This window comes from Peromyscus leucopus, chromosome X, assembly GCF_004664715.2.
Source record: "Peromyscus leucopus breed LL Stock chromosome X, UCI_PerLeu_2.1, whole genome shotgun sequence".
Taxonomy (NCBI): Eukaryota; Metazoa; Chordata; class Mammalia; order Rodentia; family Cricetidae; genus Peromyscus; species Peromyscus leucopus.
This window is the reverse complement of record NC_051083.1, coordinates 77,976,947-78,004,305: the sequence shown is the minus strand read 5'-3', so window position 1 is coordinate 78,004,305 and position 27,359 is coordinate 77,976,947. Positions and strand designations below refer to the sequence as shown.

The window sequence follows — 27,359 nt, the reverse complement described above, 5'->3', positions numbered from 1 at the left end:
AGTAAATGAATTCCATGTTTTCAAATAATTCAGACAAAAATATGTAGAACTAAAAGAACAGTGGCTAATGTTTAGTGCCACTTTGTGGATTGTGAAGATGATTATGGATCTAGCCTTAACTTGAAATCATCATGAAAAATTTTATCAATAATCCAAATACATTCAAAAAAGCTGTTAATAAAACTTTTAGATGGGGAAATATTTGGAGGATATGGAAGGAGTTGGGGTCAGGTGATGTGGGTATATACTAACATATTTCATTATACAATGCATGAAATCCTCAAGAACATTGTTCTCCTATTAGCCTCTCATAATTTTGACATTTTTTCAAGTGCTAAGTTTAGGCTTTTTGTCTGAAATAATGATTTAAATATTAATTGTCCCATTTAGTCATTCTTTTGTAGAGAATATTTTTTACTCGTTTTACATACCAAAGATCCCCTTCTCTCCTCTTCACTTAAAATTGTGTTTAGGTGACGTTTATGACAGAGCCATGACTAGACAGATTCAAAGTCAGATACCAAATAGTCTGTTGATTTGTAAATAGTATAGCTGATCTCCTTGTCTGTGGCCTATATTAGTTAATATACACAAAAAAGTTTGGAAAGGGATATATATGGTGACATTTTATTTGTGCTGAAATGTGATTTTATTTGTATGTTAATAAATAAAGTTGCCTGGGGATCAGAGCTGAGAACAAGCCATTTAGCAGAAGTCCCAGCAGTGGTGGCACACGCAAATAAACTGATCACATGGCAGGCAGAGTCTCTGTGTGTTCAAGGATACAGCCAAGCAGTGACCTGAACATTTAATCTCAGTAAGAACCATAGAGACCTGGAGGTCTGTACAAACAGGCAGTGATGAGAAAGTCATGTGGTTGGGTTTAGAACCAATGAGAAAGCAGAACAGAAAGGCAATAAAAAGACAGGACACAGGAAGAGGGTCAGTTTGTGAGGGAAAGGACAGATAAGGTGGTCTTAGCTCTTGGCTACTGCTCTGATCTCTGCACTTTTAACTCTATATTTGGCTCTGTGTTTCTTACATAATAAGACCATTTAGAATTCCATCTACATTTGGTGCCCAATGTAGCAGAATTACATCTACAAATATATACACAGAGCATGTTTTAAAAAAAAAATGGTGTGATTGAAAAATGTATAGTAGTGAATTTTCTCTAGTTTGCTTTGCATAAATATTGAAAAGTTAATATGAAAAAAATTACTCGTACGTTCAAAAAGATCTTATACTCTATAAGGGAAATAATATCTTTAACACAATGTTTTTTAAAACGCACCTTAATTAGTTGGTAGTTTTGGACTCCATTTATTCCGATGTCAGGATCAATGGCTGCTGGAAGAGAATATCGAGAGTTTATAGCCGAGTTCTCTGGAATTGATATGTTGATGACAGTTGTCGGGAATAACGGTGAATTATCATTTATATCTTCTATCAGAAAGCGTATCTTGACCAATCTAAAAATTTCATCCGGCAAAACGGCGACTTCCACTTCGTAAAAGCAACGGGCATCCAACAAGATTCCAGCACATAATTTCTCACGATCGATGCGAGCGCCAGTAGTGAAGATCTCACCAGTACCCTCTTCAATCCGAATCAGAGGTACATCCCCGGTTTTGTAAACCAATTTGAACTGCATAGGAGTGGTTAAGGACTTGTCGGGAATAAGCGACAAGTTGAGGTCTTTCAACAAATCGCCTATCAGGACGTTCTCTGGCATTTCTTCTCGGACCGTGTAATTCTTCTCCTGGGCGCCAGACTGAAACACGACGCATGCTAACAGGACCGCAAATATATACGTCCCGGACAACAAGTCCATACCAGTCTCGATACCACAGGTACTGTTTGTCAGCCCACGATATACTGACAAAGAAAACACAGTGGAGGATAGAGGGAGGGAGAAGGAGAGACAAAAAAGGAGAGAAAAAGAAATTATTAGAAATCCAACCATAAATGTTCATGTTAACTAAATGTTTTAAGTTTAAATCATTAAATTAAATATTAACACTAGTGATACTTGAATGGCAAATTTGTTTTGAATCAACTATTATGCATTTCTATAGTAAGAAGATAAATATAAAATCACCTATGATTGTTAAGAGATGGGCTATTAAGAGCAACGTCCACTATTGAGGATGTGTATGTATTTTAATATATTAAGATATTTAAAGAAAATACAAATAATTTAATATTTAATTCAATAGTTCAGGAAAAATAAAAGGGCATTTGTTAGAATCACAAAAAAAAATATTTTTTACTCTGATTTCAAACAATTATTTTACTGTAAATAAGTATTTGATATAGTATTCCATATTTTCAGTTCCATTCATAAAAATGTACAACTGTCCAGATAAAAGTAGGCAAAATATATTGACACATGAAGGACTTGCTCAAGTCTGAATTCAAAACAAAAATCTTCTAAGATAGAAAATGGGTTATGTGAAAAATATCTAAATATAGGGGAGAAATTATGACATGTAAAGAGGATTTGATTCTTTTTTGGGTGAAGAAACCAATAAATATAAATTACAGATATGAAAATTTCAGATTGCTATAAATATATCTGTTCATTTAGGAATGTATGAAAAATAGTTTTTTTGTTTCTTGTTTTTATTTCAGGGAACAGTGAAACTCATACCTTTGAGGATACTGATAGAATATAAGAATAAGACGAAAAACTTATGAATGTATATTATGATTAGAATTATAGGCCTGCACAAGTTTTGAAAATAAAGTACTTTTTATATAAAAATAGCAGAATGTGTTATTGTTTATTTAAACCACAAAAATTATCAGGAGATAGTTATAGTAATCACAGTTTGATCAAATATTCCTTTGATAATATCTAGCTCATCACTCCATTCCATAAAACAAATGTTACATATGGATGAAGGGGGTAGACTGAAATAGGAGAATCAAACAGAGATAGAGAGGTAAAACAGGAACAGGAAGGGAATACAGGGAGGAAAAAGTAAAATTAGGGCCATTTGAGAGGTCATTCGCAAACCTAAAATAGTAGAAGCTTCCTAAAATATACAAAGATACAAAGGTGATGTAAATGAAATTGCTAAATAAGAAGGCAGGCTGTGCCCTGACTGAACACTGCTCATCATGAAATGAAGCTTCCAGTACTTGGAATGGGTAACACAAAATTAAGTTGTTGGCCTAAATCTTACCCTGGGAACCTCCAAACAATGAAGACTATTTCAAAGGCTGTAAGTTGTCCTCTACAAGCTTATGACAAGACTCTATGCTAAGGGCAAAACCTACACAAATCATTGAATACAGAGAAGTTGATCGGGTACCTACCTAGAACCTTCACCCCTAGGGACTAGTATTCATGGTACAGGAAGGTGTCTGTACACGCTAAAAGGAGAAAGGTGAACACCAACCCAGCTACAAAGCCTTTGAGCAACAAAACTAACCAGCCTGAAAGATAAGCTGGTGCAACAGTGGCACAAAGTTTGTGGTAGTAACCAATATTCGATTTAATTAAAGCCCACTCCATGAGATGGAACTCATACGCAGTGCAACTTGGTTGACAAAGAACCTGAGAGTAGAACCCAGCTGGACCTAGGGGAAAACCAAATACTATTTTTCAGCTAAATAAATACATCAATAACAGCATTCTGCTATGTTCCTTAGCTCAGCTGTCATTAAAGAAGCTTTCTGCTTCAGCAAATGGGAACAAATATAGAGACTGCCAGAGAGAGAGAGAGAGAGAGAGAGAGAGAGAGAGAGACAGAGACAGAGACAGAGACAGAGACAGAGACAGAGAGACAGAGGCAGAGAGACAGGAACAGAGGCAGAGACTTTGGAACATTCAGTCCTAAATGGGATATCTCTATCAAATCCCTCCCCTCAGAGCTCAGGGAATCCCTCAGAAATGAAGGCAGAAAGAGTATAAGAGCCAGAGGGAATGGAGGACACCAAGAAAATAAAGCCCTCTAAATTAACATAATCAAAGAACGTAGGAGCTCACAGATACTGAGGTAGCATATACGGGGCCTGCACAGGTCTGCCCCAGGTCCTCTGAATATACTAAGGTCTTCCAGTTTAGTGTATCTATGGGATGTCTGAGTGTGCAAACTAGTGGGTCTCTGTTTCTTGTGTCCTCACTTGGTTTCTTTTCCTTCTGTTGGTTTGTTTCATCAAATTCAGGTGTGCTGTTTTTATGTTGTTTTATTTTTTTTTTTTTAAAGATTGAGACTAGAGAGATGTTTTAGATGTTAGGATCACTTAACCTCTTGTTGTTCTTGCAGAGTAGCTGGGTTTTGATCTTAGCATCCATACAGCAGCTCACAACTATGTATAATTCCAGTTCCAAGGGATCTAAAACAGACTTCTGGGTTTTGCAGGCACTACATTCACCTAGTGCAGACAAAACATCCATACACATAAAATGAAGAGAAACAAATCTTCCAAAAAAGTGAATCCCAGAAATTTCTTCTTGCTTTCATTTATGAAACCTATTATAATTCTCTGATTTTTAGTATTTATTTGTATTACTTTTGTCTGTGTGTGTGTGTGTGTGTGTGTGTGTGTGTGTGTGTGTGTGTTTATTTGCATGTGAGTGTAGATGTATTCAAAAGTCAGAGACATTAGATCCTCCTAGTGCTGGAATTAGAGGTGATTGTGAACTGTTCAATACGGGTGATGGGAATCAAAGCTGAGTCTTCTAGAAGAGCATCAAGGCAAACATCCATGGTTTTTTATGCATCTCCTCAGTCCCTATTTCTCTAATTCTTTGATAAAATTCAACAATTAATTTAGATTTCTATTTTTTTTTTGTTTTTCACCAAGCCCTTGCTTTCTATTGTCAATCTGACTTGCTTGGTATAATCTTGATGTTACATATTAAGTAACATTTAATATCAAGATTATGAAAATATCTGTGTAATATTATGTAATATAATAGGAAATATTTATACCAGTGCACTAAACACCATTAAATGTTACACCTTTGAAAGTAAATATGAGTAAATGCTGCTGTTAGGGCATGCATCAGTTTTAAAAGATCAGTGGACACATACACTTAAAATTCCATTATAGGAAATACTGATGCAGGCAGGAATCTAATACTGTTCTCAATATTTATTAGGGATTAGCAACATTAACGATGTTTCAGCAATGATTCTAAACACAGGAAGACATGATATAAATAGCTTTTTGTGTGAATAGAACAGCCAGAAAATGTGCTATTACCCTTTCCTGCTACATAGTTAGACATCTGCATTTAAAATATATAACCATATGCAAATGGTGAATGACATGAACTGAGAAAAATGAATCTTTTCCATTTTCAGTCAGTAATAGAACATTCAAATACTCTGTAACAATTGCAATAGTTAACTTCAACTACGTGTGATTAAAAAATAATTTTTATAAGTTATAATAATAGAATCTCTGAAATATACATTATATATCTAACAATTTTTGTTTATTTAGATGTTGGTATCATTTATAAATCACTGATATATAACAATGAGGAAAATGAATACAGAAGGTATGCTCTATCTTAGTAACAACAGTGAAATTCTATGGTCTGCAGTCTTCTATTTTTAGCATCATTTGGTCAATGATGAGCACTGAAATTACACAATATAGATTTTATCTTTGAATTACTGATTTTTTTACTTTTTTCTGAATGTGTGATTAAAAACACTATGTTGATACCATGAGCTTACGGGTCCACATATATGTATTCTCTAACCACTGAATCTAGGACACTTAAAAGTATATGTCTGAGTGATTTTATAAATATTACGCAAACATAAGCACAATAAAAATGGGGCAGTAACAGATGGAATTAACAGTACCACTCTATTCTTATCCTACCCCTAGGTATTACACATTATTACAATTGGCAGAAGAATGATACAGACTGCTTTTCAAAGCATTGCATACATGTTGCACTATCTATACACAAGAAAAAATAATTAAGATAACGACCTAATTCCATGAACTCCTAATTTCCCAATCCAGTCTAAATCTGTTTCACATGACCTGTAATATCATTGTCAAACTAAACATTTTAAAATGAGTTTGGGTATTTGATATTCTTTCATGTGTTTTAAAACCTAGAAAGAAGTATAGGAAAAAAAGACAATAATAATTTCTAAGCCTAAAGTGGATGTACATAATGAAAATGTCATTATGAAGGCCATTATTGTGTAATTACATTTAATTAATATATGCTAATAAAATATAAGCCAATGCAGCCAATATAAGCTTCTATATCTTAATGAAACCTACATCTTATGACTCTAATATATTCTAGTTGAAATAAGCCTTCTGAATTTCTAGTAAAGAAAAAACAGAAAACCTAAAAAAGTTATTTACTCTCTAGTTAGGAATTAATAACATGAATTTGTAAGATTTTTTTTCTCTAATTCAATAACTATTAAAAAACTTTCTATGCTAAGCACAGTTATGGGTACTGATAAGCCATATGTGAACGAAACAGACAAGAATCCTACTTTCCTACAGTTTATATTTAATAATATTAACCTACTAGTATCTTTACTTCAGTCTTCAATTTCTGTATACTGGACTCAAAACTTACTCTACAAGGGTGTGGATACTCATGTTTAAATAACCTCAGTCTCAATTTTTTCATGCTTCCACTTACATTTAATTGAAAATTTTGCTGTCAGCTTAAACATCTTCCTTGGAAAGGTTGAGTTAATAATTCATGAAATGACCACTACTGAAACATTGTGGATAAACATATATATGAAGAGTCAGACATGGCCCACTTTTAGGAAAGTTTGATACATTTAAAGCAGATACTCAGGAAATATTTGCTTACACATATGCCTGTAGTTTTCTCTCTTCAAAAAAACATATCCGTAGATTTCGTTTTTATTTTTCATGCCACAGACTAGAGCTAATTTTGGTAATATGGTAAGCAGAATGAAATCAGGAAGAGAATTTCAAATTTCTCCCTGGCACAGTAGTACCTGTGCTGTTTATATGTTGTCACTTTCACATGCTACACTGTGGTTGTACTGGCAATGTTGTACATAGACAAGAATCCTGACAAGAAAACAAAAGCAAAATTAAATAAGCACTTCCAAAAATGTTAAAAGAAATGCAAAATGCAAAACTGAATATTCATTTTAAGGTCTCTGAAATTCGGGTCCAAAAAGAAAGTAAACGGGGACAAGACCACTCGTTTTTGCAATTCTAGAATGTATAAATCACAAAGTAGTGTACAAACATGTTTTACTTTATTTGGAAACAGGGTTTGAATTCCAGGTTTTTCAAGTTCCCAGAGCTGGCCTCAAATTTCTGTTCATTTAATAAAACCTTGTGTCTTAGCCTTATGTGTAGCTAGGTTTACAAGACCCAACTTACAAACAAAACTCTTCAAATGTTTGCTGGAATAGAACATTTTCCCAAATTGTAATGCTAATCTCATTTTCAGTATATTTTAATTAGTTATATGTGAATGATTAGTTTACTTGCTATAGTAACAAGCTGTTAAAATTGTATAAATATAAGCTCCACAGCAAAAGAACATACGTACTAAGTTGCTAATTCTCCTAATTTTGCATGGCTCCCATCAGATTATTTTTACATTATTTTAAGGCAAAACATACCCTCCAACATTCACAAGGTATGAGGTAGTCGCTTATTTATTCATGTTCTTATGAACAAGAAAACTCCCTTGGAACACTCAGTAAACAATAAAATGTTTCTCAGTATTGAGAAAAAAGTAAGCACATTGAGATAAAGAAAAATGGCAACAAGAGAGAAACACTATTGTATCAAAGGGAATGACCATTGCAAAGTAGGATCAGGTATTTAGCTGCTCTATGTGATTCAAGTGTTTCTTGTATAACTCTAAAACTTGATACATTCAATTGAAAGATGTAATGAAGTGCAATTATATAAAATGATATTTTCATTAAATTTAATTTTATAAAGTGATCTTTTATTGTATTCTATTTTAGACATGTGTAATTGTCACATTTGGGTTTAATTTTCTCTGAGAAATGGATTCCAATAATGTTAGCTTTCCTCTCTAAAATGTTTATCAAATATTGCTTCATTTGAACACTTAAGTGTCAATATGGTGTTAGCTAGTATGGTTTGAAAAATCTGTAAATTCAATAGCAGCATTTATAGGACAATTTATAATGATTTTCTTTCCATATTAATTTCCTGCATATTTCATATCAGAGTTGGAGAGTTCTTAAGATACCATTTTGCAGATGAATTGAAGATGTATTTAAAATGGTAAATATTCATCACATTCTTCTGCAGTCTTGGGGTGAATTTCATTATGGTCATTCTAGTATCAAATGCTTTAAAGGAGTTGATAAATAAGTACAAGTTATTTTGTAATAAATCAATTACAAATTAAAAATAAAAGTGATAGCATAAGTTTTTTCTACTTTAATTATTCTAATTAAATGTTTAAGAATTATTTGAAGCATAACTGACTTCAAACAGTTTCTTATTTAAACTATATAACAAGTGTATAGAATATCTAAATCTTATAGGAATAGATTTCTATATTATAAACAGTTATAAATCTGTTTCACATTTGATAATATTCTCCAAATGATTGCCTTATAAAAGAGTACAGGTTAACAATTCTTCCAAGTATAAAAGTAAGGTGCTTGCATGCAAAAAAAGATAAATAGAAACAAAAATTGAAACCTGGACTATGTATATAATGGTCATAGAATAGCAAAGAGGAAGTCAAGTGGTAGGAAGCAGTACTATTTAACAACAAAAAAGTTTCAGACGCTACAATTTTAGATACTTGTTATGTATGGATTTTTTTAAATAGATTTGTTACTTCACTAAGTATTTGTTGAGTTGCCTATAATGAGTCTAGATACTTATCATTAAAATAATATAGTTCTGAACAGAAACATGGTTCATATTTTATTTAGTACATCAATGTTCAAATTACCTATGTAGAGAAACCAATTAATATTTCTGTATTAATTGTCCAGTTTTCTAAACACAATGGATTGATTACAATATCTACTCAAAGTATTTTATCAGATTAACCCTGTATCAACTTGCACACTATAGCATGACAGCATTTTTTCTGTCAGCTACTAATTTTTCAAAATCATGATTTCAGAAATATCAGTAGTTAAAATTCAAATAAAATGTATCACCAAAATCTTGGAAATGGCAATTTAAGGCAAAATTGCATCTGACAGCCTGTGAAATGAATTCAGTTAAAATACTGATAGTGAGAAAGGGAATATCTATCACGCCATTGTTTCCAGCAATAGATGGAAGAATTTCATCTTTAATTTCCACATTCATTTATTTCCCTGGGGACACAATGAAGCTCTCCCTAGCAAAATGACTTTGGAGTGGTATTATCCATACTCGGAAAGTGAACATCACATACCGCTAGTCAAAAAAGACCTGGCCACTTTTTAAATGAATCTTCCTGCCTGGTTTATAAACTGCATAAACAGATTTTTTTAAATAAACTGTTATTACAGATTCAGTAATAGCCTCTCTCCTATTAGTTCTGAATCACTTAAACATTAAAAATGTTATTTCTGTAGGTTTTTTTGCTTGTGTCTGCTCAAATACAAAGCTGATTAATGATGATATTTTTTAATTAGTAAATGTAAAAAAACTGAATAAATGGTGAATGCAAGCATTAATAACACATTTTATTATATCTTCAATAATGATACATTTAAATTATGAATAAAATTAATCAGACAGAATTCTACCTTTAAAATGAGTATAACAACTGTGAGTAAAACACTACTTATGTCTTTTTTATTTGTACAATAAGTACACGTGCTGGGTCCATCTAGAGCTATAAAATACAATTATAATGATTTTTTTTGGTTCATTTGTTCTTCATTCATGCAGCCTAAATGCATCCTCCTCTCCTTCCACTCCTCTCATCCTCTCCCCACCTTCCCTCTCCCCAAAATCCACTCCTCCCCTCCCCTGTTTACCTTCAGAAAAGAGCATGCCTCCCAGGGATACCAATATAACACACCATAACAAGACCCAATAAGACTAAACCCAAACCTTCATATCAAGGCTGGATGAGGCAACCCAGTAGGAGGAAAAGGGGCCCAAAAGCAGGTACAAGAGTCAGAGACACCCCTCACTCTCACTGTTAGGAGTCCCACAAATGCCCCATGTGAAAAAACCACAGCATTTATGCAGAGGACCGAGTACATACAAAGCTTCTCATATTAAAGACAACTTAGAGATTTTAGTATATCTACTCTTAAGCTTTTCTGTTTTTTTCAAGGTTAATACTTAAAAGAAATATCTTGTTGACTTATCAATATTCCTCAAATTTATAATTAATTATTTCACTGCTGTGGGACTGTATTAGAATTCCATTTAAAGCATAATATTAACTGTATTTATCAAAGTATTTTTTGGTTTTAGAATTAAAATATATGCTATGAACATATGCATTTGAAACAAAGCTAGAAATATGAAAAAAGCAGTTGTATCACATGACAATATACACATGATCTTCATATATTATTTTAATCCTAAGCAGTAAGACAAATACTGAAATATTTCATTCTGATTTTTTTCCTTTTTGAGCTATTCAATTTTTAATGCAAATGACAGAATAAGTTATCAGAACTGAAACTGTCTCACACTTACTATAACTGTCTTCACTACTACAAACTTCTACAAAGTTATGAACATGTGCTGTATTAACTCTTCCTATAAACTCACAAAAAAAATTGAATTATGAACTATTCATGATAAAATTGCTTCTATCAGCAATTGATCTTATACATAACAGAAGAACAAAAATCTTAGATGGCAAGTTTCATTGTATCCCCAAAGTTTTATTTTCAACATTATAGTAATATTTAAATTATATATATATATATATATATATGTGTGTGTGTGTGTGTGTGTGTGTGTGTGTGTGTGTGTGTGTGCAGTCCAATATAGTAGCCTTTGTCATACGTAGAGGTAAGAAATACATTACGCTCTAACATGCAGTGGTTTAGTTCCATTAAGACACATTTCACTTCTGAACCAGAGGTGAGTATCCAGGCCCAACCCGGACACCATCCCTGGGCACCAGCCACTCCATGAAGACCTGCCCAACTTGGCCCCAGGTTCTGGGCACCAGGCAGGTCCCCTTCTAGCCCCACTGGGAGGGATCCCCTTTTCCAAGCCCCCAGGCAGCCCCTGCAATCTCCACGCACTGCCCCCATGCCCATCTGTCCGAGACCCCAGCCACTTCCTGAGACTTAGAGACCGGCCCCCAGCTCCCATCCTGCCCCAAACTTTCCTTCTAGACCAGAGGTGAGTATCCAGGCCCAACCTGGACCCCATCCCTGGGTACCAGCCACTCTGGGAAGACCTGCCCAACTTGACCCCAGGTTCTGGCCACCGGGCAGGTCTCCTTCTAGCCCTACCAGGAGGGATCTCCTTTTCCAAGCCGCCCAGCAGCTCCTGCAATCTCCACGCCCTGCTCCCACACACATCTGCCCGAGACCCCAGCCACCTCCTGAGACTTAGAGACTGGCCCCCAGCTCCCATCCTGCCCTCGACTTCCCTTCTGGACCAGAGAGAGAGGACATCCATCTTGCCTTGGACTTCCTTCCTGGACAAGATCTCACTGGACTTCCCTTCTGGACAGGAGCGCACATCCTACCCTGGACTTCCTATCTGGACAAAAGATCCCAGTCTTCCCCAGACTTCCGGTTCAAATAAGAGCTTCCATCCTGCCCCGGAGTTCCCATTTGAACAAGAGAACTCCCATCTGGACAAGAGAGAGAGACTTCCTGAATCTGTCAGCTCTTTCTGAACCAAGTTCACTGATAAGACCAAGAAGGAACCACAAGGAGATGGGCAGACATCAAGGCAGAAGTACATACAACAAAATGAAGAGCAATACAGCATCACCAGACCCTAGCCCGCCTCCAACAACTAGACCTGAACATCAAAAATTGGAAGAAGCAGAAGAAAATAGCCTTATGAGTAACATCATGAAGAAGGTAGAGGCTTGCGTAGAGGAAAAGACAAAAAAAATGGAAGGACGCTGTAAACAACTAGAGGAAAGGGCAAACAAATTAAAAGAAAACAATAAAGTCCTGGAAGAAAACAATAAAGTCCTGGAAGAAAACAATGAAGTACTGGAAGAAAACAATAAAGTGCTGAAAGAAAATCATGAAAAAGCAATGAAACAAATAAAAGAAACAGTTCAAGACCTGAAAAGGGAAATTGAAAAAATAAAGAAGACACAAACAGAGGGAATGCTGGAAATAGAAAACCTGAGTAAAAGATCGGGAACTTCAGATGCAAGTATAACCAACAGAATGCAAGAGATGGAAGAGAGGATCTCTGGCATTAAAGATACAGTAGAAGAAATAGTTTCATCAGTCGAAGGAAACACTAAAACCAAAAGTCATGAACCAAAATGTCCAAGAAATTTGGGACACCATGAAAAGACCAAACCTACGAATTATAGGGATAGAAGAAGGTGAAGAATACAAACTCAAAGGCAGAGAAATATGTCCAAAAAAATTATAGAAGAAAACTTTCCCAACTTAAAGAAGGAAATGCCTACGAAGATACAAGAAGCCTATAGAACACCAAACAGACTAGACCCCCCAAAAAAGTCTTCTCGACACATAATAATTAAACAACTAAATGTACAGAATAAAGAAAGAATATTAAGAGCAGCAAAGGAAAAAGGCCAAGTGACCTATAAAGGTAAACCCATCAGAATAACACCCGATTTCTCAATGGAGACTTTGAAAGCCAGAAGGACCTGGACAGATGTAATGCAGACACTAAGAGACCATGGATGTCAGCCCAGACTAATATACCCAGCAAAACTTTCAATCATCATAGACGGAAGGAACAAGACATTCAAAGACAAAGCCAGATTTAAACAATACCTGTCCACAAACACAGCCCTACAGAAAGCACTAGAAGGAAAATTCCAGTGGAAGGAAGTCAGATACACACTCGAAAACACAGGCAATAGATAAAGCCACAACAGTAAAACCCAAAGAAGAGAAGTACACACACACTACCACCAAAAATAACAGGGATGAACAATCACTGGTCATTAATATCCCTTAATATCAACGGACTTAATTCACCTATAAAAAGACATAGGCTTACAGAATGGATACGAAAGCAGGACCCATCTTTCTACTGCATACAAGAAACACATCTCAAATTCAAAGACAGGCACTATCTAAGAATAAAAGGCTGGGAAAAGACTTTCCAATCAAATGGTCTTAAGAAACAAGCCGGTGTAGCCATCCTGATATCCAACAAAACAGACTTCAAACTAAAATCAATCAAAAGAGATAAAGAAGGGCATTACATCCTCATCACAGGAAAGATCCAACAGGATGAAGTTTCAATTCTGAACATTTATGCCCCAAACACAAGGGTACCCACATATGTAAAAGAAACATTACTAAAGCTTAAACCACATATAAAACCCCACACATTAATAGTGGGAGATCTCAACACCCCAATTTCACCACTGGACAGATCTCCCAAATCGAAACTTAACAGAGAAATAAAGGACTTAACTGATGTCATGACCCAATTGGACCTAATAGATATCTACAGAACATTCCATCCTAACAAGAAAGAATATACCTTCTTCTCAGCACCACATGGAACTTTCTCTAAAAACAACCACATACTTGGCCACAAAGCAAATCTCAACAGATACAAAACAATTGGAATAACCTCCTGTGTTCTATCAGACCACCATGGTTTAAAGTTAGATTTCAACAACAACAAAAACTACAGAATACCTACAATCTCATGGAAACTGAATAATGCTCAACTGAATCACCAATGGGTTAAGGAAGAAATAAAGAAAGAAATTAAAGACTTCCTAGAGATCAACGAAAATGAAGACATCACATACCCAAACTTATGGGACACTATGAAAACACTGCTAAGAGAGAAATTCATAGCACTAAATGCCCACATAAAGAAGTTGGAGAAATCCCACACTAGTGACTTAACAGCACACCTGAAAGCTCTAGAACAAGAAGAAGCAAAGTCTCCCAGGAAGAATAGACGCCAGGAAATTATCAAAGTGAGAGGTGAAATTAATAAATTAGAAACTAAGAGAATAATACAAAAAAATAATGAAACAAAGAGCTGGTTCTTTGAAAAAATCAACAAGATAGACAAGCCCTTATTCAAACTAACCAAAAGACAGAGAGAGGGAATCCAAATCAACAAAATCAGAAATGAAAAGGGGGACATAACAACAGACATTGAGGAAATCCAGAGAATTATAAGGTCATATTTCAAAAACCTCTACTCCACAAGACTGGAAAACCTAAACGAAATGGACATTTTTCTGGATAGGTACCACATACCTAAATTAAATCAAGACCAGATAAACTATTTAAATAGTCCAATAACCCCTAAGGAAATAGAAACAGTCATTAAAAGTCTTCCAACCAAAAAAAGCCTAGGACCAGATGGTTTCAGCTCAGAATTCTACCAGATCTTCAAAGAAGAGTTAATACCAATACTCTCTAAATTGTTCCACATAATAGAAACAGAAGAAACATTACCAAACTCCTTCTATGAGGCTACAATTACCCTGATTCCTAAACCAAACAAGGATGCAACAAAGAAAGAGAACTACAGACCGACCTCCCTCATGAACATTGATGCAAAAATACTCAATAAAATACTGGCAAACAGACTCCAAGAACACATCAGAACAATTATCCCCCATGATCAAGTAGGCTTCATCCCAGGGATGCAAGGGTGGTTCAACATACGAAAGTCCATCAATAAAATACACAATATAAACAAACTCAAAGGAAAAAAAAAAAACACATGATCACCTCACTAGATGCAGAAAAGGCATTTGACAAAATCCAACACCCCTTCATGATAAAAGTCTTGGAGCGATCAGGAATACAGGGAACATACCTAAACATAATAAAGGCAATTTACAGCAAGCCAACAGCCAACATCAAATTAAATGGAAATTCAAAGCAATTCCACTAAAATCAGGAACGAGGCAAGGCTGTCCACTCTCCCCATACTTATTCAATATAGTACTTGAAGTTCTAGCCAGAGCAATAAGACAACATAAGGAGATTAAGGGGATACAAATTGGAAAAGAAGAAGTCAAGCTTTCCCTATTTGCAGATGACATGATAGTATACTTGAGTGACCCCAAAGATTCCACCCAGGAACTGATAAAGCTTAAAAACACCTTCAGCAACATAGGGGGATACAAGATCAACTCAAAAAAATCAGTAGCCCTCCTCTATACAATGGACAAAGAAGCTGAGAAGGCAATCACAGATACATCACCCTTTACAATAGCCACAAATGACAAAATACCTTGGGGTAACACTAACCAAGCAAGTGAAGGGCCTATATGACAAGAACTTTAAGTCCCTGAAAAAGAAATTGAAGATCTCAGTAAATGGAAAGATCTCCCATGCTCATGGATAGGCAGGGTTAACATAGTAAAAATGGCAATTTTAACAAAAGCAATCTACAGATTCAATGCAATCCCCATCAAAATACCAACACAATTCTTCACAGTCCTGGAAAGAATAATACTCAACTTCATATGGAAAAACAAAAAACCCAGGATAGCCAAAATAATCCTGTACAATAAAACAACTTCTGGAGGCATCACAATCCCTGACTTCAAGCTCTACTATAGAGCGTCAGTAATAAAAACAGCTTGGTATTGGCATAAAAACAGACATGTGGACCAATGGAATAAAATTGAAGACCCTGACATTAACCCACACACCTATGGACATATAATTTTTGACAAAGAAGCCAAAAGGGTACAATGGAAAAAAGAAAGCATCTTCAACAAATGGTGCTGGCATAACTGGATATCAACGGGTAGAAGGCTGCAAATAGATCCATATCTGTTACCGTGCACAAAACTTAAGTCCAAGTGGATCAAGGACCTCAACATAAATCCAGCTACTCTGAACCTGCTAGAAGAGAAAGTAGGAAGGAGTCTTGAACTCATTGGCATAGGAGATCACTTCCTAAATATAACACCAGTAGCACAGACACTGAGAGAAACGATCAATCAATGGGACCTCTTGAAACTGAGAAGCTTTTGTAGAGCAAAGGATATGGTCAACAAGGCAAAGCGACAGCCTACAGAATGGGAAAAGATCTTCACCAACCCCACATGTGACAGAGGACTGATATCCAGAATATATAAGGAACTCAAGAAATTAGACATCAAAACGACCAACAGTCCAATTGAGAAATGGGCTTTAGAACTAAACAGAGAATTCTCCAGAGAGGAAACTCAAATGGCTGAAAGACATTTAAGGAATTGCTCAACATCCCTAATCATCAGGGAAATGCAAATCAAAACAACTCTGATATACCACCTTATGCCTGTCAGAAAGGCTAAGATTAAAAACACTGAAGACACTTTATGCTGGAGAGGATGTGGAACTAGGGGAACTCTCCTCCACTGCTGGTGGGAATGCAAGTTTGTACAACCACTTTGCAAATCAATATGGTGCTTTCTTAGAAAACTGGGAATCAATCTCCCCCAAGATCCAGCTATACCACTCTTGGGCATATACCCAAGAAATGCTCAATCATACCACAAGAGCACTTGCTCAGCTATGTTCTTATCAGCATTGTTTGTAATAGCCAAAACCTGGAAACAACCTAGATGCCCTTCAACTGAAGAATGGATAAATAAATTGTGGCACATATACACAATGGAATACTACTTAGCAGAGAAAAATAACGACATCATGAGGTTTGCAGGCAAATGGATGGATCTAGAAAAAATCATCCTGAGTAAGGTAACCCAGATTCAGAAAAACAAATATGGTATGTACTCACTCATAGGAATATGCTAGATGTGGAACAAGGATGACTGGACTGCTACTCACACCACCAGTGAGGACCCCAAGAAAGACACGGAGAAATGGATGAGATCTACATGAACAGCCTGGACATGAGTGGGAGCAATGAAGGGCGAGGGTTGAGGGAAAGAGAGAGGGAGATCCCAGCTGGATCAAGAAAAGAGAGGGAGAACAAGGAATAGGAGACCATGGTAAATGAAGTCCACATGAGAAAAGGAAGAAACAAAGAGCTAAAGAGGCCCACAGAGATCCACAAAGATACCCCACAAAAGACTGCTGGCAATGGTTGAGAGACAGCCAGAACTGAACTACTCTGGTGATGGGATGGCCAAACACCCTAGTAGGTGTGCCATAAACCCCTTCCAAGGACTGAGGAATCTGGATGCAGACATCCATGACTAGGCCCTGGGTGGAGCACTGGGAGTCTAATTAGTGAGAAAGAGGAGGGTTTAAATGAGCGAGAATTGTTGAAACCAAGGTTGGATAAAGCACAGGGACAAATAACCAAATGAATGGAAACACATGAACTATGAACCAAAGGCTGAGGGGCCCCCAACTGGATCAGGCCCTCTGAATAGGTGAAACAGTCGATTGGCTTGATCTGTTTGGGAGGCATCTAGGCAGTGGTACCAGGTCCTGGGCTCGTTGCATGAGTTGGCTGTTTGAATCCTGGGACTTATGCAGGGACGCTTGGCTCAATCTGGGAGGAGGGGACTGGACCTGCCTGGACTGAGTCTATCAGGTTGATCCCAGTCCTCGGGGGAGACCTTGATCTGGAGGAGGTGGGAATTGGGGTGGGCTGGGGCGAAGGGGAGGCGGGAAGGAAGGGAGAGAACAAGGGAATCTGCAGCTATTATGTAGAACTGAATAGTATTGTAAAATAAAAAAATAAAATAAAATAAGACACATTTCAGTCTTTAATAGCTGAATCTGGCTAAGGCCTATAATATTGTGCAATATGGATTATATAATATTTCTATCATCACAGAAAGTTCTATTAAACAGTTCTTAGATCAACATGTCACTATTTTTTGTTCATGGATCCAGGACAATAAAATGATAAGGAGGATACTTTATTCTTAGGTGAGCAACAAAATGTAGTCTAAACTGAAATGGCACAGTAAAACTGTTGATTTACTTAGGAATGAATACCATTTTCCTTATATTAAATCTTGAAAGTATTAGGGAGAACTATTTTTGTGACATTGACAACTTGTTAATTCAATAAAGTAGAGTAAAATCCTACATTATATTTAATGTCCTTTTAAAATTAATACATATAGAGTTATTAAATTGAAATGTAATACAATTGAATTCCCACATGAGAACAATTTTTATTTGTAGACTATAATTCCTTTAACATTTTTGTAAAAGTTACAAAAATTGTACGTATCTATGAAAATGCCATAATAAAACCAACTGTCTTTTATAATTAATGTATGCCTATAAAAATATAAACTGTTTCAAATTACCATTCATCATCACAATTAAGCATGTTTATGGGGTTTCTTTCTCTGTTGGTCCATTTATGTTATTACCTATAACCCTACCTTCTTACAATATTACTTTTGGTTGGCTCTTTTGACTTTCCTCTCACTTGTATCAGGCCTGGAAACTTCCACAGCTTAAAGAAGTTTCTTGTACATGATATTTTCCTGCCCTAAAATAGTACTTGTTGTAATGTGAGACCTTGGAAATGTTAATTTTTTGAAGAAATTTTGATACAAGGCATATGTAACCCTTGGTAATCTAGAGCATACTGTGTAGCCAAATTTGACTTTGAACTTGTAGCAATCTCCTGTCTCAACCTTGCACCTACTGGAGATTTAAGCATTTAACCACATTTGGTTGGAAAACTGACAGACCTTTCATTATATTTATGAATTTCCCTTTCTACAACACTCTTCTTAATTTTCCATTCAAAATCAAACTGTGTGTGGCTCTAGCTGGGAGAGGAGGTGGGGAGAAAGGGGGAGTAGTAGTAGAGGGGAAACCATAATCAAAATATATCGTATTACAATAAAATAAAGAAAGTAAAAGTATACTACATGCCTTACTCTGGAGAGAAAAATTGATTTGAATAGATACAAGTAAATAATGGCTAAAAATAAAATGGATATCATAAAATATTATTGATCCAAATAAAATCTATGAGATTGTGGAATGAGGTGTTCAAATATAAAAAAGAAGTAAAAGAAAGAAAAGAATTACTAAGTAATTCACCAATACAACTAATCAGTTTAAAAATTTTAGTATATTTTTTATAATCTATGAAAGTATGAAGTACTCACCATTTTCTCCTCATTAACCACCATCACAATCATTATATTTGTAGCACCAAGGACATGATTGATGCATTGATGCTTGATAGACATCATTAATTCCTTTATGGTAAATGGCAATAAATGCAAAGACATATGGTTGTTCAATGTGCTTAGAGTAAGTGACATTGAATACTCAGTACCAAACAAGTGGTTTATATGACCCTTTCTAATGTTCAGGGAATCTTGCTACCAAAGAAGAGAAGAAAGAATGTAGGCTCCAGAAGTTCTTGAAAGGGACTGCAAAATACTATCTTCCAGCTGGACACAGCCTACATGAGACTGTGCCAGTCAACAGACAATCATGGACCAAAGCGAAGGGGCTCATGGAGCCATACTGCTCCCTGCTGAAATAATAGCTACTGATGAATTATGGGGGAGAGAGAGTCATCATCTTCAGTTTCACAAACTGAGCCCACCAATCTCCACAGGACAGTTCCAAACCATAGTCACACAGAAGGCCCTGGTTAAACTCAGTAGTTCACAAAGAATAAAAACCAAGGATGGGAAAGGGACTTGTAGTGAAAGCAAAGATGACAAGGGGTGAGGAAGATAAAAGAGACAGGGAGTGAGAGTAATCAGAATGCATTAGACACAGATATGAAATTGTCAAGGAACTCATCATTGGATAAAAGCAACCAAGCATAAACAAATCACTGTTTTTCCAACATTTTATATAGGAAATTGGAGGATAACACCATAGCTATCCTAATATATAGCTCTATAAATTTATCACTATCATGCCTTCTGCAGATTCAGACATGCATGCAAACTATAAATAAGCACCTATGAAATAGAGCTATGCAAACTAAACTACTAATTTGTGTCATAACCAATTTTGATTTTACATTTAACTCTTTCCTGTACCCCAGAGACCACATGGTCTATTTCTTTTCTGAATATGCAAAAAGTTGAAGTACATTAGATGCTTCTGTTTATCAGTTTCTTCGTATTTCTACATTTGCACAGATATAATCCTCCCAAATCTTCACAGTACTATGTATACAGTATTAATGAATACTGATAATTTATTCTTTTTGTCTTATTGTATATGAACTTATTTCATCAGGATATATTTCATACAGGAAATGGCTAAGCGAGTTTAAAGAACTTACACAAAATGAATTGAACCATTAATTATAGATATCACACCTTGAATTGGAAATGAAATCATTCTGTTTACACTACACAATATGTGTACTCTTGCTTCTAAAGTCTTCCTTGAAAAAGAATTTCAAAACAGAAAAATGAATGCATTCTTATAAAAAGCAGCAATTATATATTTTTTCATATTTGAAAAATACAAACAAATATAGAAGAAATTGGGGGAATATGTGATGTTAAAATAATTTTAATTGAAAATTTATCTGATAAATTTCATAATTTAATAACACAGATAATTTAGTAAATTTATATGCACATTTATACATGAATAATTATTTTTAATTTTTCAATATCTACTATATATAATATTATAATGTTTGTCTCAGTTTAATTTATAGTTAACAATTTATTTGCCATATATCAATATGTTAATATATCAATCTGTCAAAATACATTTTCCTATAGGGCACAATTTTAGCCATATGACTTCCAAACTAGAATTTGAATCCAAATGCAAAAGAAAAAAGAAATAGAGAAAATGAAGTGTTTTTCCGTGTTATGTGTCATATTAATGATAAAATGTAAAATCAATTTTGTTTACACAAGTACTATTAAGTATATAAAACAATTGGTAGCTAATTCCACCATAAAATAAAAAGGAAGTAATTTCAGAAAGGTATTTATGAATATTCTTTGAATTGTTAATTTAGTTTTAACAATAAATGGAAATTCTTTTTGTATAGAATGAGGTAAAGGACTCAATAGTAATATATTTTTGTAACTATGTTAGGAAGCATTATTGAGTACTACAGACAAAACATTCCTTCAGGGATTTTACATGAGTTGTAGCAAGACAATTCATTTAAAGCTACTGCTAAATGTGTCTGACATTAAAATCAAAACAGTTGTTAATTTTCCATCCTAAAACCTGAAGACCATTAACTCTATTATACATAAACTATAGCCAAAAGCACCCCAAATCCCTGGGGGAAGATGAAATTTATAATTTCTATTGATATTTTGCATCATGGACTATTGAGCTGTTGGTTGATTGGTTGTTCATCCAATATCTACTGCTTACTAGCTGTATGATTTCAAAAGTCACCAATGTTTTCTGTGCCTCTGTTTAAAATTGAATAATACTAGTATCTACTTTATAGTATTACTGTTAAGATTCACGTAATTAATGTATGTAAAGAAATTAGAAAACTTCCAGGAATATAAAAATATGGTTGCTTTTATTAAACAACAAAAAAGTATAAGTAAAGGATTTATATATCCTATACTCAGAGAAACAAAGCTAATTCCATGGGGAAAATAATCACATTCAAATTCATATACTAAAAGTCAACTATAGTATTTTTTTAAATTTTTATTTATTTATTTTTTATGGGTTGGTATTTTGCCTGCATTTATGTCTATACAATACATGGATGCCTGGTGCCCTTGAAGGCCAGAATATGCTGTCAGACTCCCTGGATCTTGAGATTCAGGTGATTATGAGCCACAAGGTGGGTGCTGAAACTCAAATTCAGGTTCTCTGGAAATTCATCCAGTGCTCTTAACCACTGAACTCTCTCTCCACTTTAAGATATGTTCTATATTTGTTTTGTTTTGTTTTGCTTTGCTTTGACAGGGTCTACTGTATAGACCTGACAGGCATGGATCTTGCTATATGTGGATCAGGCTGACCTTGATCTCACAGAGATACTCCTGTCTCTGACCCTCAACTTGAGAACTAAAGCCACTATACCTATCCTCTATTATTATATATTTAAGTATCTATGTCTTTGGATAAGTTATCTAGTCATGCTTTGTGCCACTACTCTGACTGAAAATGAGAAAGATATAGATTGTATTTAGTTATTATTTTATTGAAAGAGTAAACATACATAAGCTCACTGGATAATTTTAATTTTCAATTTCTCAGAAAGTTGGTAGGTGTAAAACATTATTTTAAATGGGTTACTTTAGTATGTCTTAAAACCGAGTAATCTGGCATTGTGTTAAAAAATAGGAGCTATATCAATTTATGAGCTATACCATAATTATTTACCCTGCAAATGATGAAAATTCCACTTTTATAAAGTTGATCCCTTTAAATTTAAAAAAGATGATTAAAACCTGTAACTGTTAACAGCTACAACCTTACACCTTTAAAATTTCCACTAATTACAGCTGCTAATTTTTAAGAGGAACTGTTAAAATGAGTCAGATTTGACTAAGGACAGTTTCTCAACCTCATTTTTAATAAGAAGAAAAGGAGTTTTTTAACCAAAAAACAGTTCAAAAACAGATTACCTATTCAGCCAGTACTTTCCACAAACTAGTTTGCCTTTGATATTGGAAAATAAATATCCATTATTTGCGAAATATTTCATATATTATATAAAATAAAATGAAATGACAGAAAATGATAAGTAACTATATTTATTGCCTGTTGAAAAATTATAAAACCACAGTACAGTGTAGTATTCAAAGTTATTAATCAGCGTCTTTCAAAAATAAGCTTCTTCTTTAATTTATAATCTATGATCTGTCTTTATACCTTAGCCAATACTTTCTAGCCATGACTTTTTCAACATCTTTTCTGATGATACACAGTCATCATTTCTTTAATGCAATTCAAAACTCACTTCCATTAATAGTCTTCTCCAGGTTAACAATACATGAGAAATGGCAGGATAATCATAACTGTAAAGAAAATGTTAACTATAATTGCATAAGTGATGTGTATTTAAGATAGAACAACTATTGTGAAAGCAGTCAGCAGTCTTGTAGCAATGAAGGGAGTTTCCCTAACTTTAATTGGAAAAAAAATCATTAATATTAAAATCACTGCATGTTATTTGCATTCAAATAGTACATTTTCTTACTTATCATTTCTCCTTTAACCCTTGAAATATACATACAATATCTTTTGAAGTGAATTAATAGACCTAACTTCCTTAAGAAAAACTTACCGCTTTTATTTGGATCTACTATACTAATGATAAAGCACTACTAATGAGATAGGCACCATGACACCTAAGTTTTGCAATCCACCTCTATTATTTTCATTTCTCATTCATCATATATATATATATATATATATATATATTTCATTATAGATATAATGTTATATAGATTAAGTGAAATGAAATGAAAATAAAATTAATACAACCTAACTATGATTAAGCTTCAAGTTTTCAAACTGCTTTTACTATACTCATTATGCTATAATTTATATTCCAACTAATTTTGACGGTCCATGAATCATTTGTAAAGGATGATGATGCTAGAAATTGAGCAACATAAGATATGTAAGAGGCTATTTGAATAAACTTGGAAAGAATTGGAAGGACTTTAGACGAATTGGAAGAACGAGAGTTTAGAGTTTGCATAGAACCTAAACAGAAGGGGAGAGACATATAATTCACTTCTCCATAACAGATCGAAACACAAAAACTAAAAATAGAAATTTGTGAAAAGGAAGTAAAATATATTGTCTTCAAAAATATGTGAAACTGCTACTTTAGAAGTATTGTGAAACATTTGAAATTGTACACTGGAAGAATCATTAATTACAAAGTCTAAAAAATACAGAAGATTTTGGAATGACTTATAACATCTTATGGTACTGAACATAATTTCCAGCTGTAGTTCAGTCTATTAGAATCCCACCTAGGCATAATGTCTCATATCTCTGATTTCAGTACCCATGAAGCTGAGATGAAATGATTGTGAATTTTAAGCCAGCCTGGGCTAAACAATGAGATCCTATCTCAAACACAGTGCTAATGCTAATTCAAAGTAAAACTAGAGCATCACACGTGTTCTATCAATTTAGATTGGAGCATAAACTACTAATGTATTTATTACCCATTTTCTCAAATTATCAATCATCAGTACAATCATGTCCTGGTATTGATTTGGCTACTCTCATGTATATACATTCAGGGAATGCATTTTATATGCTAGGTATCAGTAAAAAAAAAAAAACAAGAAAGAAAGAAAGAAAGACAATAAGATGCTCATAACCTACAAAGCATTTGTTTAAATAACAGTCATTTCTTGAAATTATCAATACAGTTAATAGACCTAAAGACATCCCTGTATGACTCAGAAGGATCTTCTCATCATCATTGTTTACCTTCAAGGAGAGGATAGTGTTATCTTTCTCATAATTAACTCCTTAGAAATGATGACATATTTGCTTGTGTAGGCCCACAGAGAAATTTACTCTAACTTGTGGGATTTGTTGTTGCAGTACATCTCCCCTACAACATAATGGTTAGAACTTCCTTAAATATTAATCACACATTTTGCCACTAAGAATTATCAACAATCTATATATCGAGTTTATTCCCTCACAAAAATTCTCTTACATATTAGGTCTGCTGATACAAATTCACACTGTCTGAGAAGGATCTTTTTTTATATATTTAGTATAGGAAAACATATCAACCAAGCTTCTCAGCTTCTCACAAGACTATAAAGTTGAGAGCAGTTAAGGCAAGACATGTCTTGTATGCAATTTGTGGAAACTTCCTCACTCACAAAGCATTTTCCCACGGTAGGCCAAACACTTTGTTTGAACTTCATGAATTTAAAAATCTAAATTCTAGAAGTAAATAATCCAGAATGGAGGGATATTGTTTTAGTGTAGGATACCCTAATTTGTCTTATTTATAGAACTTAAAAAAAAAGTTGAAATTTTTTGCCCACTTTTAGATCTTAGAAACAGAAGCAGGGAGTATAAACATTGTTTTTAATGCTACTATGGGCTGACCTTGAATTTAAAAAATCCACAGTGTTTTTTGGAGAATAATACTAATATAACCCTTCCTCTTTGGAGGAATAATTTCTTGCATTGTAAATGCTTACCAATTATAGTTATTTATAAAATTAGAACTTTGTATTGTTTTATTCTTTTGTTTTTTATATAAAATTCATTTGTAGAACTAGAAGTATGGTTCAGAGGGTATAGGCACATGGATTCAATTATGATGACATGAATTTCATTCAGAGGATCCATGTGGTAGAAGGAAAGAACCAACTACTGCAGCTTTTCCACTGATACACAATGGTATGCTCAGCCATTCCTCTTCCTTAGATAGGTACTACATAGGCAGGTAGGTAGGTAGGTAGGTAGGTAGGTAGGTAGGTAGGTAGGTAAGTAGATAGATAGATAGATAGATAGATAGATAGATAGATAGATAGATAGATAGATAGATGATAGACAAATATTTTAAAAATATTTTACTCCATTAAAATTTCTAGAACACTTGTATCCAATACAAATTTCTGGAATCACAGAAACTTTGTCTACATAGTTGAATATTGACCACATGTGCCTATTAACTTAATCACTTGAAGTTTTGGTAGTACAAATTAGAAGGTAATTTTTTTTATTTAATTTCTTTCAATTAATTTCCAAAGCCATATGCAGCTTGCATCTAAGATATTGGACAGTAAAGTTCAGAGATACTTTGCTTTCTGTATTTAACTTGAAGTATGCATGACTGTATGTGAGGAAATTCGTTTTGTTAGCATTGCTCAAACTCTTCCTTCTAGATCCATCCATCCATCCATCCATCCACTTGATGATCTATACATTTTTTTCTTTTCTTTTTTGAGACAAGGTTTCTCTGTGTAGCTTTGGTACCTATCCTGTAAAAGCATTACATCATTTTACTGTTGCGGGAGAAATAACAAAAGATTTATTTGAAATATATAAGAACATGTGTAAGTTTCTTATAAATATTAATATTTAAAATATACTCTTGGTAATCAAATTTGTGGAATTTAAAAATCATTCAAATATCCTTCATATCTACTAGCTCTATTAATCAAGAGTTGTATGAAGTCTTTATCAGAAATATCAATTCAACCTATTATAGGACTAATTTTTACTAAAAGCTGGTATGTTAATTACCCTAACTAAGTTGCTGTTACAAATATACTAAGTGGCACAGAGAAGAGAAAAGTGGAATGAAGAAACCACATGATGAGAAAAGTTTGGTGAAATGAAATTAAGGGATCATTCATGGAGACTTAATATGTTTAATTTTTAAGTTAGTGAAGATAAAAAAATGGGAGATTAGAAGGAAAAGAGATTCCAATATAGAAAAATATGAATCTAACTTTGAACAAAGACAAGGAAGAAGGATAGTCCAAATCTTTTCAAACCTACATTGTTGAAGAAGTTAATATCAAGAATGCATATAGTAGTGTTAGGAGGGCTAGAGCGTTGGCTCAACAGTTAGGAGCACTTGCTGCTCTTTCAAAGGACCAGAGCTCAGTTCCCAACAGATACAGCCAATGGCTCACAACCACTTACAATTCTGAATCCAGAAGACCTGAGTCCATCTTTTGACCTGTGTGAGCACCCATACAATCATTACCAAAATATACACATGAATGAAATAATTTTTCAATGGTAAGGTCAAGAAAATAAATGTGTATTTAAAAAAAAATATCAGCCGGGCGGTGGTGGCGCATGCCTTTAATCCCAGCACTCGGGAGGCAGAGCCAGGCGGATCTCTGTGAGTTTGAGGCCAGCCTGGGCTACCAAGTGAGTCCCAGGAAAGGCGCAAAGCTACACAGAGAAACCCTGTCTCGAAAAAAACAAAAACAAAAGAAATCAAAACTAAAAGAATATTTCAAATTATATTTTTGTAAAGGTAATTTGAGTGTGAAATTGTTATAAACTTCATTATAATTAAAGTTTTATCATCATATGTTACATAGCAATTTTAGTTTTGCTATAAAGAAAAATAATAAGTGTTGAGATAGCATACGCTCAATGTGACCTCTACTACAGCATGTGTTAATCATCTGTATAGCCTTTCGCCTTGGTTGTGGTACATGTAGCTAAACATAAACAAATGTATATATTATCTTAATTCCTACAAAGGATTATTATTGGGAAGTAGCAAGTAACAGCTTTTTTTTATGTCCTAAGGGAATGATTTAAACTAAACCATTCCTGTGTTCTGTATTAATCTAAAAGAAAACAAAGACCAAAATACTATGAGGAAGTAGAGATTCTTACAATGTAATATTATATGAT

The 27,359-nt window shown here is 34.3% G+C and overlaps 1 protein-coding gene across 3 annotated transcripts in view; it reads right to left on the bottom strand.

Annotated features, from left to right (window-relative positions):
* Positions 1–27,359, bottom strand: part of Pcdh11x (protocadherin 11 X-linked) — a 612,116-nt gene that overhangs the window by 557,290 nt on the left and 27,467 nt on the right. For all 3 annotated transcript variants that reach the window (XM_028853678.2, XM_028853679.2, XM_028853680.2), the window contains exon 2: positions 1,295–1,878. In XM_028853678.2, coding sequence (XP_028709511.1) covers positions 1,295–1,834 — 540 coding nt within the window. In that variant the 5' untranslated portion in view covers positions 1,835–1,878. The remainder of the gene's footprint in view (positions 1–1,294; positions 1,879–27,359) is intronic.